At 51.7% G+C, this 15,358-nt stretch overlaps 5 protein-coding genes across 5 annotated transcripts; 3 read left to right on the top strand and 2 right to left on the bottom strand.

Moving 5' to 3' along the window:
* Positions 1 to 120: 120 nt before the first annotated feature.
* BZA05DRAFT_442282 (uncharacterized protein) lies at positions 121 to 356 on the top strand (the record flags this gene model as incomplete). Its single annotated transcript, XM_051486741.1, has 2 exons — positions 121 to 251; positions 311 to 356. 2 exons carry the CDS (start codon positions 121 to 123, stop codon positions 354 to 356), a joined length of 177 nt encoding a protein of 58 aa, XP_051342729.1.
* Positions 357 to 1,173: 817 nt separating this feature from the next.
* On the top strand, positions 1,174 to 5,345 carry BZA05DRAFT_471624 (uncharacterized protein; the record flags this gene model as incomplete). The annotated part of the gene is made up of 8 exons (XM_051487972.1): positions 1,174 to 1,449; positions 1,670 to 1,900; positions 2,048 to 2,170; positions 3,522 to 3,628; positions 3,800 to 3,806; positions 4,709 to 4,846; positions 4,901 to 5,113; positions 5,181 to 5,345. The coding sequence occupies exons 1-8, from the start codon at positions 1,342 to 1,344 to the stop codon at positions 5,343 to 5,345; spliced, it is 1,092 nt and encodes a 363-aa protein (XP_051342728.1). The 5' UTR covers positions 1,174 to 1,341.
* Positions 5,346 to 5,384: 39 nt separating this feature from the next.
* Positions 5,385 to 6,259, top strand: BZA05DRAFT_389079 (uncharacterized protein). The gene has a single exon (XM_051482726.1). The coding sequence runs from the start codon at positions 5,396 to 5,398 to the stop codon at positions 5,912 to 5,914; it is 519 nt and encodes a 172-aa protein (XP_051342727.1). The 5' UTR covers positions 5,385 to 5,395; the 3' UTR covers positions 5,915 to 6,259.
* A 2,070-nt stretch (positions 6,260 to 8,329) lies between these two features.
* On the bottom strand, positions 8,330 to 9,634 carry BZA05DRAFT_416252 (uncharacterized protein; the record flags this gene model as incomplete). Its single annotated transcript, XM_051485383.1, has 4 exons — positions 8,330 to 8,622; positions 8,935 to 9,049; positions 9,241 to 9,264; positions 9,383 to 9,634. The coding sequence occupies 4 exons, from the start codon at positions 9,632 to 9,634 to the stop codon at positions 8,330 to 8,332; spliced, it is 684 nt and encodes a 227-aa protein (XP_051342726.1).
* Positions 9,635 to 10,910: 1,276 nt separating this feature from the next.
* On the bottom strand, positions 10,911 to 11,766 carry BZA05DRAFT_471622 (uncharacterized protein; the record flags this gene model as incomplete). The annotated part of the gene is made up of 4 exons (XM_051487971.1): positions 10,911 to 11,105; positions 11,171 to 11,335; positions 11,401 to 11,410; positions 11,506 to 11,766. The coding sequence occupies 4 exons, from the start codon at positions 11,764 to 11,766 to the stop codon at positions 11,059 to 11,061; spliced, it is 483 nt and encodes a 160-aa protein (XP_051342725.1). The 3' UTR covers positions 10,911 to 11,058.
* Between the last annotated feature and the right edge of the window lie 3,592 nt (positions 11,767 to 15,358).

Here is a 15,358-nt window from a genome sequence, read left to right as displayed (position 1 = left end):
TGAAGATGAGGACGAAGACGGAACACCATCACCCTGAGGGAAAGCGACACCTACGAGAAATTGTGCGTGATGCGTTTCCTCAGGGACGATCTGGGGAACGATTAAGCCGCAGTGGCCAAAATGTACAACGAGTACTGGTATCCTGAGCACGCTACGAATATATGCAAGGACGCACTGCCCTCGCGGCACAAGAAAGCGGTACCCAGCACCATTCGCCTCTACGTTTGCAGTCATCATCTCAAACTCGGTGAGTAGCTCATGATTCCGTGTTACTCGTAATTTTCATCTGCTCATAGCTGACCGAAGGTAGAAAACAAGGAAAGAAGGAGGATAGTGGACGGTCTGATAAGGCTTAGGTAGATGGAAAGCGTTACTGGGTATCAAGGAGCTAAAGGTGTATTGTCTTTCGCATTACTTCGTTCTGTTATGCTGGTGCGAGTGCGAGTAGTTTAGCGGATCTACTCTTGAACTACTTTCAAGGTCCAGAAAAACATTTGGTTTAGCATTACTTCCGTCGACTGAAAACTTTCTTGTTATTCAAGTATGTCTACATCGTACAGTGTGTCAACACGGATTTAGTGGGGTGATGCCGAGGATCAACGCCATACATGGTAGGAGAGTTGACAATTCCCCGAGAAGCGCGGGTACTCGAGACATAGGGCGTCGACCCGGATTTTTCGGTCATCATGAGGAGCCGCAGGATCGACGACGAGCTTGCCTGTCTTTGTGCACCAGATGGCACCATCCGTGACGGCAGAAAAAGACAACCGCGATGAGTGCGGGGAGCCGTTTCTACTGCCTAGGCCCTGAACGCCACGTGGCACCACACAGTCATTGAATAGGAGAAGTGCCACGGCACCGCAGTTGTCCATGCCTGACCGAAGCTCTCAAGGTGTGATCACAGTTAGCAAGGTGCAGCACACAGCGGAACACTCTGACTAGATAAGCATGGTGCCTGGATTGAATGCAGTCGGTGAGTGTTCGCAGCCGACGAGCCCACGTGGTATTACCCTAGGGTCAAAGAAGCCATTGTACGGCCCATTAAAGAAATAGCAGTCACTGCCCACAAAGAGTTATTGTGAGAACTTGCAATTTTCAATGCGCTACCAGGTTGCAGTTTCTTTTCTTCCTCTCATTCTCGTCTACCTCTCCATCCTTCACCCGTACATACCACTTCAACTATCATCCTCCAACAACATCACTTTGATAAATCCCCTCAATAATCATTCTTTAACTCCATCATTATAATGTATCAAGCTTCAGAACAACATCCCGCAACATCTGTCGCCGGCCACTGAAAGGCCAACTACGTCTCCCACCAGCTCCCAACTCTCGCTCACGATGAACCTGCCGGTCATTCCCCGCGTCTCTACCGGTGAGCTCTCCAAGAAAAAGCGCAAGCCGATCGCCGCCGTCGGCTCCGACAACAAACCGAAGAAGACGAAGACCGTGAACGATGACAATAATGCACCTTCCTTTCCCCCCCACCACCTCCTCACATTTCTACCTTCCTACTCTACTTCCCCACACCTCTACCTCCCCACCTACCCCATCTAACATCCGAGAATTATAAAAACCCGACGCGTTGCACCAATTTCATTCGTCTTCGCTTGCAGCTACTCAATACACCAATGACTAACGATACCCCCTCCACAATTCTCTTCCCCAGCTCCCAGGCCTCTTTCACGATGCACCTGCCGACCATCCCCCCGTCTCTACCGGTGAGGCGTCCAAGAAAAATCGCAAGTCGACCGCCGCCGCCTCCGAAAATAAATCAAAGAAGACGAAGACCGCGAACGATAACGACAATGCACCTGCGACTCCCGGCCCGAGTACTGCGACTGCCGCACCGAGTACTGCGACTGTCGGATCGAGTACTGCGACGCCAGGCCCGAGTAATGTGTGACTGCAGGCACATGCGCCTCGGCACCGACGCACCCTCGCGGCCTTCACCGCCGCGTTTCGCCTCCTCGTGACTAACTCGGTCAGTAGCTCATGATTCCGCATTGCTCGCATTGTACCACTGCCCGTGGCTGACCAAGCCTAGGAAACCGAAGAGGTCAAGGAGCACACTGGGTGGCCTATGCTTGCCACCCGGGCCACGGTGCCCCGGCGCCGAGGTGCCCTCACGGCTATTACGGCCGGTTTTCGCGTCGTCGTTACAAACTCGGTGTGTAGGACATGATTCCGCGTTGCTTGTCTTCTTCCTTTGATCATAGCTGACCGAACGTAGGAAACAAGGCATGAAAGAAGGATAGGGGACGGTCTGATAAGGCCAGGGTAGATGGAAAACGTTGCTGGGTGTCAAGGTGCTAAACGTCTATTGTCTTTCGCATTACTTCGTTCCGTTATGCCGGTGCGAGTACGAGTAGGTTAGAGAATTTACTATTGAGCTTCTTTCAAGGTCCAAAAAAAATATTTGGTCTCGCATTACTTCCGTCCATTGATTAGTTGCCTGGTATCTAAGGATGTATACATCGGAGAGTGTGTCAACGAGGAGCTTGCGGCCACCTTGAGGAGGTACAACATATAATGCAGAAACCGAGATCTTTGCGCTCACGACGACACCATTTGTGCCTGCAAGAGCATCAAACAAAGCGACGGCCAAGCACAACAGAAGGCAGCGATGAACTGTTTGGGGGAGGGAAGAGAGGGATTACAATCGAGGATTTGGAACAAGTTGGGCAAGAAAAACAGAGGTGGTCTTGATGATGAGGAGCAGAAAACTCCACTCGAATCCCGATACGGCGGAGGAACTAGTAGATGGTGAATTAGTTAATGCGATACTGTTGCTCATGTCCACCAGCTAAGGCTTTGGGATATTATCACGATGGTTCATGTTGTAGAGATGGTGTTCATTAAGAGGCGGAAACGAGTAGGCAAGGCAGTGAAGGGGAAAACATTTGACGTTGCGGGGAAAGAGGATCGGAAATTAGGGATGTGACAAACTCACCTTGCCTCGTTTCAATAATCCTCTATAGCACCCCACCGATCTACATTCCCACAGCACCGTGCTTCATTCCCACGTAGGATCTGCAGATCAAAACCACTAGATATCACGCCCGTATGAGAACAGAAGATCAAGATGTTTCAATGTATGCCAGAAGTCGAACGAAGAGCAGTTGCGTGGAAGACAGTCATCTCACCGATTTGCCCCTAATTCCACAATCCAGCTGAGCTTTGAAACTACGGCGGTCGAAATTGAGCAAATAGTCCCCTGTTTTGCGTTGTGCATTGCACATTTAACATTTGACATTTCGCTTCTGGCCTTTGACTTTTGGCGACACGGCTTCTTGAAACCGACCGTTTTGCAACACAGCGCTGGTCGCCCCCTCCCCCCCCTCCCGCCCCACCACCACCACCACAACAGAGCACCCACCGAGGCGGAAAGAGGGCGAAAGAAAAAGAGAAAAAAAGAGAGAGCAGAAAGGAGCGAAAACGCGAGCGAAAATTGTGAGAGGATAGTCAGGTGACAGCAGGCCGCCGAGCGAGAAGTCGGGAGGTGGACTACAAAGTCGCAGGACTGTGCCAGGGCGCTCACGCCGCCGGGCGAGAGGATTAGAGGGTACTACAAGGCGGTAGAGCTGTGGGAGGTCGCAGGACTGTGGCAGGGTGCTCCTACAGCTGGGTAAGACGAGGTGGCAGGACTGTGGCAGGGCGAGATTATGTGCGTGGACTACGAGGCCGCTGGACTGTCGCAGGGCAGTCCCGGCACCCAGCGAGACGTTAAGGGGGGGGGAGACCTATCTCAGTGACGAGTCATTCCATCTTAATGACTAGTCACTAATTGTGCGCATAGCAAGTCAGTATGTTTCATGACTTAGGCATAAATTCCACTCATCTGGCCTGTGCTGATCATACCGTGCGACTGGAGACAAATCAGACAGATATGAGATGCAAACAAATCACCAGCAAAACTCTTTTGATGATCATATTACGATATCGTGGGGTTCTCTCTTATCTACCCCACTCATCCAGTCATGCCCCAGTCGTCCACCAAAGCCGGCATCACCCTCGGTGACGCGCCATGTGCAGGTTCTTCCCACTAGTCATCCACACAAGCCGAAATTCGCCACGGAAGCCAGTTGTCGTCATATACTTCACTACTGAGCAGCAACCTCAAGGGAAGAAGGTAGAGAGAGAAGAGGGTTGATAGGAAGCGCAAAGGGATAGGAAAAGAAAGAAAGGGACAGTGGGGTGAAACGATGTAAGGTGCGTTCCAGCCTAGGCTGATAATACTCTGTTGCGGCCCGTAAGGCCTTGGTTGTCGGAGCGGCGTGTTTGATCGAGTGAGTTTTGTGCACGACTCACGAGGAAGGTTTCAGTTCGTCTGGGACGACTATAAGTACAACTAGAGCTTCAGCTTGCATAATAAGAACTACATCTTCTTCTTCTTCCGACTGCCTTCGAATCGGATCCCCTCGCGTGCGCCCCAAACCTCCAGATCGTGCATCAACAGGTTATTAGCCCTCTGCTTCCCTAGGGAATTCATCAATTAAGTCAACAACTACCCCATATTTTACTAACAGTCGTCCAAATGGAGCGAGTTGTGTTGAAAGAACACAAATACACCGAGTAGGAGGAATACATCAGGGACGAGCTCCTCGCCCGCGCCCTTTAAGGGATCGTTCAGGGCACCACGAAGCCACCCCGGAAGCCTACACCAACCTCAAAGACGAAGACCGAAGCCGCTACTGACACCGAACAGATCGACAACGAGGAGACACCGGAATCTACAGACCCCAGCTACATGAGCGATTTCCGTCGCTACCTCATCCAGCGCGACACGTACAAGGACAAGATTGGCCTGGCCACAGCGGAGATTCGACGTTCCCTGGACCCCTCTGTGCGGAGGCGGTATGCAGACAAGAAGTACATGTCAGCACCAGACATTCTCTAGGCGGACATCGAGAAGGACTTCGACCGGGTGGCCAAGATCGACGCCAACGTTGGTCTCTACAAGCTGAACGCTATCCGCAGGGCCGACGTTGATAGCGCGGCTGCTTACCACTCTCGAATTCTGGAGGTAGCTAAAGAGTTGCGCAACGTGGGCACCGTGCTGCCGGAGACGGTTTTAGCGTTCTACATGGTCCAAGGACTCCCGACGGGTGATGTGTGGCTTGATTTTCGAACACGTCTCAACTCAAGTCACAGTGCCGGAAGCTGCCAGAAGATTTTAGACCAGCTCCAGATCTTCGAGCGCTTATATGCGTGGGACCGTCATGATTTATTTGCAATGTACCAACACCGAGTTGTCGACCGCCCTCTTTGCGAAGAAGGGTATGGCCAAGAAGAAGGATGGAGCTTCCGGGGGATATCAGGATAAAGATTCTAAGGCCATCTAGTGCTACGGTGGCAGCAAGAAGGGACACATAAACTCAGCAAGAAGGGACACATGAAGTTCGAGTGCCGGTCAAAGCAACTCTGGAAGGAGAACTCTGACTCGAAAGACAAGGAGAATAAAGAGTCAAGCAAAGAAAATGTCGTGAATGATCAGGCAGCGTCAAGCGCAGGAATCGGTTTCTTGCTTCTCTCTCGAGAAGACGGGGACTCAGAACCACTTACTCTTCGACCGAAGGTTGATGAAGTTTGCGAGACTGTTATTACCGATCGTTGCGCGACACCCACCGATTGGGTGGTGGATTCGGGGGCAACGAGCCACTGCACTGGAATGGATCACAATTGGATTCGGTACCGCGCGATCGCTCCGGGGGAGCACGCAGTGATCTTTGCGGATGAGATCAAGGTCAGCGCAGCTGGGATCGGTGATATCAGGCTGTTACTGCCATGTGGAACAAACTTCGAACCGCGCCATACTCCGCAATGTACAGCATGTTTCTGCTTGCGGCAAGAACAACCTCATGAGAGTCTACCAGATCCTGACGGTTGGAGTCAAGGTGGACTACAACTTTGACGGCAGGGTCACCCTCTTCACCAAACAGGATCGGAACATCGTTGGAATCGGTCCTATACCGGGCAAGTCGTTCTACATGATTGCTGACCATGCGGCTACGTACCATGTTGTAACACCGGGGTGGTTCACAGTTGGCACGCTCACAGCAGCGGGCAAGGACAGTCTACTGATCAGAAGAGAACAGCACTTGTACAATGGCGGTGAAGTGAATGTGGAGGCCCAACTGATTCGCACGGCGGCTTGTTCTTGGAAACAACTGAGAAGGGTTGATGATCGGCTAATCACGAATAGGGAGAGAGAGTAAATCCAAGAGTAACAAAGTCTGATTGTTATGGCTTAACTCCCTGTGATGGTAGTCGATGCCTTCTCTGCGGCGGAAAGTCGTCGGTCTTTATACCGACACGACTCACCACGCCTGATGTCTAACTATGAGCGCTCGGGAGAGTATTACCTCAATAATACACAAGAGTATCTCGCACGAGATGTGGGCGATGGCTCTAGGCACTGGGTCTTCGGGTACCGAACCCTTGTGTATCTTGGATTTTGGTGTTTCCGAGCTGAACTCGTATGCACCCTTGAGTTGGTCGGCGACTACAAACGACGGAGCCGCAGCCTATTGGCTCGATTACTTCCGTGTCTTTCCGGTGACTACTATCTCGCAGATAGAATCCGTCTTCTTATTGTTTATGACGTGTCTCAAGCGCCGGAGCAATAGCGGGAATTTCTCGGTAGAAGGGTGCCGCTGCGGTGGCCTCCTCTTGTTGAGGCAGGTCTGAAGCCTGGGTGTTTGCGGCCATGACGATTCGCTAGGTGAAGAGGTAGAGACGCAACAAAGTGTAACGGCACGGTTGGGCTGGGCTCCAGGTACCGAAGACGGGTGGACGGGTGGACAGGAACTGGGGTGGGCAAGGGCAAGACGGGTCGGGAAGATGAGGTAAGATGGGACTCAGTGCAGACGGCAACTGAGAAACAAGGGCGGAGAGAGGAAATGCGGCGCAGACGGCAGCCGAGGCAAGGACAGAGGTCACAATTGTTTCATTAACAAGTTGTTGCGTGAAGAACTAAGTACAGAGTGTAATAAAGTACACTGGCAAAGTACTATACCACACGACCCAAAGGTATTTTGATGGCTGAACGCCATCATCCCAGTAGCTACTTAAGGCAAGGATTTGTGAACCGTGACATAGGCACTACGTTGCAGTTGACTGTACAGTATTGTGAGCGGAAGGTGGAGGTGCGGGAGCTGCACTGGATGGCCACATCGTGGAGGTCCATCCAAGGGATTCCGAGGAGAACGGGGGTAGTGGCCTAGTTTGGTGACAAACATAGTCATTTTCTCATGGTGTTCCTGTGAATGTAATAAAGTACACTGGGAAAGTACTATACCGCTAGAATAAAAGGTATTTGGATCGCCGAAGGCCATCATCCCTGTAGCTACTTGAGGGAAGGATTTCTGAACCGTGATAGTGAGATTGCAACGGTTTCACAACGTCAAAGTCTTGATAGATATCGGTTATGGAATACAAGTCAGGGAATCTGATGATTCACAGCGAAACAATTTTAACGGTTATTGCCGCGAGTGTTCGGTGTCCTGGTGGTGCTGGTGTTTGGGATTTCCGTGGTGATAGTCGAGTGACTATATAGTCTCCTCATACACCAAGCACGTTGTCGGAAAAACTCTGTCGTGGGAAACTCTTTTGCAAACGCGGTCTGGGTCATGCGCTGTCGTAAGCGCTTCGAAGAGTCACCCACTGAGTGTAGGCAATACAGTCGCTGTAAGATGACGCAGGGATAGTGGTTTCGACTAGGCGAGAAGTGCTTACTACTTCCTACCCGAGCGTGGCTCCGAGTAAGCAGTACACATCTTTATGTCGGCACTGAGAACTTGCCCGGTTCTACACGCTTCAATTCGTCCATACATTGGTACTCGCGCGTTCTAACAGGTTCCATGATCGGCGTGTCTTTCTACGGGGTTCCATGATGCACCGCCTCAGGCCATCTCGGCCGTATCGGACTTTACCGTGCATCGCCTGTGTCGCCGATCACTGCTTAGACTCTGGATCCCCTTTGCTCACTCCTCCCTCACTCGTCTCTATGCTATGACTATGTATTCATGTGTTCCAATCCTTCTGAAACCAACCGCTCTTGCTGTGACTACCCGAAAGTCTATTGGGGTGTCACAAGAGTACACATTTCACATACTTCATTTTCATTGTAAGAGTAACTCTCGATAAGGTCTTTCATTACAGTGGTGCGTAGGTGGGTAAGCCGTTTGTACCATCGTTTGGATTCAGCGATGGGTAGCGATGTCATCGCTTGTTGATCAGGCACCGACGCGCTCAGTAGAGCGTGAGAAGTGATCTGTGCGTCAACGTGGTACTGTCTGCCGTTACGGTGGCCGCCTGTCAAGGTAGATTATGATCCAGGTGAGGTGATAGTGCAGTAGCCGTTGACGAAGAGCGTACTGTGTCCTCGAGAGTCGAACTCTCCGACCGAGAACAGCGAGATACGAATGGTAGGTGTATGAAGTGCCTCAATTGGGTGATTTTGGACTAGTAGGGAGCCGTAGTGGGTGGCAAGAATGCAAGAATCATCGCTGAGTTTGATTTCGATCGGGTTCATTAGGCGGTTGTAGGAGGTAAACATATTAGGGCTGCCGTTGTAGATATCTTGTGAGGCGCCGAAGTCGAGTATCCACTTAGAGGGTGCTATTACGATGGCCAGAGCGAAATAGCCTACTCTGGCCGAGTTGAATTGGTCGGCTAGTCAATCGAAATTTTCTGGGTTGCTGGCGAGGTTCTCCCAATTGCGGGCCGCGCGTAGGGCCCTGGCTGGTTCTCTGCTCTTCCAGTGCTGGAGTGCCCGTACTCATAGGCTGCAGTCTCTCATCGTGTGGACAGCCTTGAGGCAGTGAAAGCTGACGATGCTATTAGTCCGTGCGTGTTTGCGGGTCTTGTTTCTTCCGCAATCTTCCGTGGTGTGGTTTTCCATATTGCAGTTAGTGTAATTTTATGTCTTACGCTGCGATTGCCTCTGTTTTCCACCTTTTCCAGATTTGGAATAGGCTTCGTTGCCGGATGTCGCACCGAGGTTTGCGTCGCCTAGGCTTTTCTCTTGCACTTCATCCTGCTCATCCTCCGTGAGAGCAGTACTTATCGTTGCTCTGGTGACTTCTGGCGTGCGCTTCAGGTAAGCAATAGTGTGTTTGAAGGTGGTAGGTACGGTGAGAAAGATATGGTTTCGTAGGGCTTGGTCTGTTATTGCTTCGGTGGAGGCAGCGAGTTGTGTAAAGAAGGATTGGAGGCGTGCGATGTACGATTTCATACTCTCTCCGGCGACCGGGCGGGAGTCTTGGAATTGGTTAGCGATGCTAACTCTCCCCATATAGGATAAGGTAGAATCTAAATGATCCCGTAGAGTCTTCCACATCTCTGATGGGGATCTAAGCTCTTCGATGAATACTGCTACTGCATCGCTGCAGGAGAAGCGCATTGCTTTGGCATCGTTTGCCTGTCGCTTGCGGTAATTGACCTGGGCAGCTCTGGCTGCTACGGAGTTGCCGGCCGGAGGTTGCTCTTCTTCTTCACCGGCAACGATTTCCAGTGCATCCATGGCAGTCAGAACCAGCGACAGGTCATTCTTCCACTTTGGGTAATTTAATTCGGTGAGCTTGTTGATGGTACCCCACTTGGAAGCGTAGACAGTCTTATCGGTTGCCATTTTGGTTTTTCGATGGTGATTGTGGTCGAGCGGATTTGTGCGAGTGTATTTTCTTTGGAGGTGAGGCGCTATGCCGGGCTCATAACCTGTTGTGAATAGTGACTGAATGGATGAAGTACAGTATCTCTAGTGTGTCTAGAGGAGGGAGGCTGTAGCCTCGAGTATAGGAAAGGGGCGGAGGCCCGAGCCTGAGCCCGCGATGATAACGAGTGAGATATTACAACACGTGTGCTGGTGGGCGGTAGTGAGTGAGTTCCAATGATGCGTCTCACTGCTGATATCATCGAGGGTGATCCGGCACGGCCACCTCCTGTATCCCAACGACAGCCACAGGATCCTCTCGCATATGTCGGCAGAGATAGGACGAGTATTTAGTAGCGCTGAACTCGTGGTGACTCACCGCCGGTATGGTTTAAGGCCTGAGAGCATTGAGGCCAGCGAATGTTTGTGATTTGGCATACTTCCGCCACTGTGGACCTGTCTTCTTAGTAGAGTAGCTTTACATTTCATGTAGTGTCTTTTCCTCCTATACTCTGCTATCTTTCTTTCTTGAGAGCGCTGCCGGCGTGGGCCTGTTTTCTATTTCATCATGCGAGAGAGAGAGAACTTCAAGTTTGTCGTATGTGGCCTAACTAGACTTTGGCGACCATCAACTTCCAAACCTTTCCTTTCCTGCCAGCTCCGCAGGGTCGAGAGAACAGAACATCAAATGTTGTCTCATGCGGCCTTGCTAGACTATGACGACCAGCACCATCCCAACCTTTCCTTTCTTGCCACCTGCGCGGGGTCAAGAGAAAGCTCTAGTTTCTACCACCACGGACCGTTGCTCCGCCGCGACCTACTATCATTGTTTCCTATCTATTGTTGTGGTGTTAACCTATAAACTCTAGGATCCAGCCCGCCCAGCCCAACTTATAGCCTGGGCTGAGCTGCGAGCGCATCGGCTCCAGCCGAGGCCATCAGATCAATCATCAGCCCACCAGCTCCAGCCCAGCCCATGGATTTTGCGGGGTGTTGCCTGCATTGGTAGGCTCAACATCGTGGTCTACAACGTCATTGACACGCGTGGGTCAACAACAGGATGCAGATTGCCGCGGATTCTCTTTTATAAGTGTCAATAGGGCGATGCGGAATTTGACGTCAGGATATGCTGGATGGGTGATGAAATGTGTCGCACACGCGGATACAAGTAGAAATAATTACTTGTATAACAGGAAAGAAATCACTGGAAGGAAGTCATGCGAGAGGAAATGTTTTTTTTGCGCTTTGATAGTATCTCAATAATCGATCCTCTAAACTACTCGTACTCCTGTTGGCATAACACCACGAAGATTTCGGTAGCAGGAAAGTAATCTATGAAAGGAAGTAATGTGAAAGACAATAGACGTTCAGCACCTTGACACCCGGCAACATTTTCCATCTACCTATGTCTTATCAGACCGTCCACCATCCTGATTTCGTTCCTTGTTTCCTAGGATCAGTCAGCCACCAGCAGAAGAAAAGACGACGACTAATGCAGAATGATGAGCTACTGACCGAGTGTGAGATTATGACCGCAAATGAAGCAGCAGTCATGAGAGTGAGGGCACCGCGGCGCGGATGGCTCTTCGTCTTCGTCATCGTCTTTGGACGTGTCCATGGCGTCTCCCTGTTCGAGGGTGTGACCGTCTTCGACGCCACATGTCGCTTCGTTATTCTTCTCTTAGGTCGCCGCAGAATGCGTTAGCAGTCGCCCATACACCGCCACAGCTGATGATTGCACTTACCTGACTTGTCCTTTGGAGGGTCAGCTCCTTCAATCGCCCAGTGGCGCTCGCTCACCCACACCTAGTCCGCAGGTGCCTGCAGACTCGTGGCTAGGGTCGCAGTACTCGGTCCGGCAGTCGCAGTACTCGGTCCGGCAGTCGCAGTACTCGGTCCGGCAGTCGCAGTATTCGGTCCGGCAGCCACTTACTCGGACCTGCAGTCGCATTACTCAAGCCGGCAGTCGCATTACTCGGGCGTGGAGTCGCAGGTGCATTGTTGTCGTCGTTCGCGGTCTTCGTCTTCTTTGGTTTATTGTCGGAGCCGGCGGCGGCGATCGACTTGCGCTTTTTCTTCGAGGGCTCACCGGTAGAGACGGCTTGATGCATTATAACGATGGAGTGAAAGAATGATTTTGGAGGTGCTTCATCAAAGTGATGTTGTTGGAGGATGATAGTTGAAGTCATATGTTCGGGTGAAGGAGGGAGAGGGAGAAGAGAAAGAAAGGAAACCAAGCTGCAAGCGCCCACAACACGTTATTGTGGGTAGTGACTGCTTTTCCTGAATGGTCCGCACAGTAGCTTCTTTGTCGCTCGCGTAATACCACTTGGTGTAATCGATCTTTCCTCGTCCGGAACGCAACACACACTGCATCGGATGCGGCTAGAAAGAAAACTTTGACAAGGACCGTCCGCCATGAAACGCACTCACGAGACCCGCGTTGCTCGATGCGACGGAGAGCAGAGAGAGATATCTTCCTGTTTTTTTTTGCATCCAGCCTATCTATACTACGGAAAACAAACGAACGCCTTCTCCTGCCCGGCTTGGCCAGTCGGATGCGGCGCCACACTTCCTCTGCCCATCCGCCTCGGGCTGACACAAGCGAAAAGTAGATTGACAGTGAAGACCGCTGTGGACCTACATGCCCGCTCCTCCTGCTGCCCCCTAGCGACTCTCCCCCGTGTTCCGCCTTTACCTCTCCAAACGATATCACCGCGTATCCTCATCTCCTACCTCTTGAAATCTTACGCACGACTATAGAATTCATCTGGGCACAAATAATGAGACGAGGAAGTAGGCGCCAGTGTAGGCAACAGCCCAGCCCAAGCAGAGCCAGTCCGCAGCCCGGCGAGTGTAGCCCAGGCCGGGCTGGTGGGCCGTGGCGAGGGAGTTTAAATGATGCGTCTTACTTCTAATACCGTCGAGGATGGTGGATGCGGCACGGCCACAATCTGTATCCCAACAATAACAGCGACAAAATCACCTCCCGCATGTGTTAGCACAGGAACGATGCGTGTTTAGTAGCTCAAAACGCATGGCGACGGGCCGCCGGTAAGGGTTGAAGCCGGAGATCATTGAGGCCTACGAACATTTGCGGCATTGGCATGCGTCCGCAACTGTAGACCTGTCTTCTTTGTGGAGTAGCTTTAAATTTCATGTACTGTTATTTTCTCCGTGTTGTCTCCTGTCTTTCTTTCTTGAGGGCGCTGCCAGCGTGGGGCTGTTTCGTAGTGTCTATTATGAGAGAGAGAACAGAACATCAATTATTGTCGCATGCGGCCTTACTAGACTATGGCGACCACCAACTTCCAAGCCTTTGCTTTCCTGTTAGCTCCGCGGGGTCGAGAGAAAGCTCTGCTACCACGGCCCGTTACTACGCCACTGCCTACTGGTACCAACGTTGTTTGCTATCTATTGTCGTGGTGTTACCCTACCAATTTTAGGATCCAGCCCGCCCAGCCCACCTGATAGCGCGGGCTGGACTACCAGCTGATTGGCATCAGCCTGGGCTACCAAAACAGCCCACCAGCCCCAGCCCAGCCGATGGGCTTTGCGGGATGTTGCCCGCACTGCCATAAAGGCCGCATGGATGACTTACTACATAGCGTGGTAGACAAAGGAGTATCGATGCAAGTCGTGTGTAGGAAGGACGGACCTCTGTTTCTGAATAGCTGGCTTCTTGCACTCTCCGTAGCAATGTGTTGACTCGGTTTGCAGGGCGGTCGAGAAGGCGGCTAGGCGCAGACGACCTGATAAAGAGGAGGAGAGAATATCAGTGGTGGGCGGCATGATGCTTCCCCGCGCGCGTGTCTTTGGATGGAATCATGCAATGACCATCGCACAGAGCGACAGCATCGCTCTCGCCCAAGGCATGTTTTGCAGGCTGGACCTCACGCCGATAGCTACATCGTCGCTGTCAGAATATGGGACGTCCGGAGATGACGATGTCCCTAGTACTCCAAGGGAGTATCCGGCATTCCCAGCACGGGTGACGGAGAATGGACCTACTGAAGGGATGGATGCAGGGATTTCCTGATCTATGAAGCTTGTATATAGAGAGAGCTCCCTGCTCCCGATGTTCCTTTTGTATCGACTACTATTGTCATGTTTATCTACCTCTTATATTCAACACTCGAATTCTCCCCGATTACCCTAACGGAATGAAGATTGACCGCAACTGCCCCGATGAAAGCTGTTCCTACGGCGGTGACCAAGTGTGTCTGTCTAAGATTCGGATTCCACTCTGATCACCTTCCCCTGCGTCTGCGTCTGCAATCGGTTGAGAGGGCGATTCACCTCATTGATGACGGCGTGCATGAAAAGTTCCACGAGCGCGACGTGCTGCTCGCGATTGCTCTCGTTCCAGCTACTGTCATTCGCTACAAAGGTTTTATGCTACGCACTAAGCAAGCCCCGTTTCCCCGTCACATTCTCCACAACCCCACAAGCCCCACAATCCCACAATCCCACAATCCTACTGCCCCACCACCCCACCACCCCACCACCCCACTTATCCACTTCTCCACTTCTCCACTTCCACTTTCCCCCTTTTCTTCTTCCTCATCGCTCCTGTTATTTAGCTTGCTAAACAACGCGCACGATTTTCGACTTCGATCTCGACAGCAATCTCGACTTCCATCTCGAATACAAATTTCCAACGACTACGGCTTTGCTGCAACGCGCTTTCTTCGACTCATCTAGAAGACACACATACACAGCTTACTTCACGGGTGAGTCCTTCTTAGCTATATTTATCGGGATATTTTCCTTCCTATTTCTGAGGCTTATTGCTTCCGCAGAACATCTGAGCTACAGCGGCGTCTTCTTGGACGCTGCAGTTTGCGCTCTGTTTCTGGTTGGTCGGCGCCGTTTTCCGCTTAGTCAACGTGGGGTCCCCTCGCAGCCTTCCCCGCCACGTTTCACATCCTCGTGACTAACTCGGTGGATTCCGCATGAGTCGTCTTTTTCCTCTGCTCATAGCTGACTGAACCTAGGAAACGTGGAAGGAAAGCAGGATAGTGGACGGTCTGATATTACCTAGTACGAGGTAGATACAAAAATAAGTGGAGATCAAGGTGGGAAACGCCGAGTCCGGGGCCACGGCCCCCACCACTGGGCGGCTTTGCCGCCCGCGCACCCGCGCCCATCGCCGCCGATTTCGCGGTCGTGATCTGGAAATTGTCGAGTCCGGGGCTATGGCCCCCACCACCGGAGCGGCTTTGCCGCCCGCGCCCTCCCGTTAATCGCCGCCGCGTCCGCGGTTGTGATTTGAAGCTCAGTAAGTACCTCATGATTGCGCATGAATTATCTTCCTCCTCTGCTCATAGTTGACAATTGTTCTACACAGACCACACCAGTCGGCCGACCGACCAGTCATAGGCTTTAGGAGGTCCAGATATATCCTGACTGACCAGACCTTGCCAGGCTCGGTCGGCCCAGGTCGGCCGACGTCGGGTTAACTGCTAAATCTATCAGCCGCACAGAATTCCTTAGTGTCTAGCGGTATTTAGAGAATTTCCGGTTTCAAATATTGTTTCTTAGCCCGACCTATCCGACCTATGCCTGGTCGGTCGAGATACATCCCGACCCGACCTGAAAATTTATGATCGGGATATAACGCGATCCATCAGACTAAGTTTATTTTTGGTCGGGATATATCCCGACTGACCAGACGAGAGTGTTTTTTAGTCGGGATATATC

The sequence above is a fragment of the Tricharina praecox genome (genome assembly GCF_024521635.1).
Source record: "Tricharina praecox strain CBS 144465 chromosome Unknown BZA05scaffold_4, whole genome shotgun sequence".
Classification (NCBI taxonomy): Eukaryota; Fungi; Ascomycota; class Pezizomycetes; order Pezizales; family Pyronemataceae; genus Tricharina; species Tricharina praecox.
Note: the sequence above shows the minus strand (reverse complement) of the source record. Positions and strands in the feature narration are given on the sequence as shown.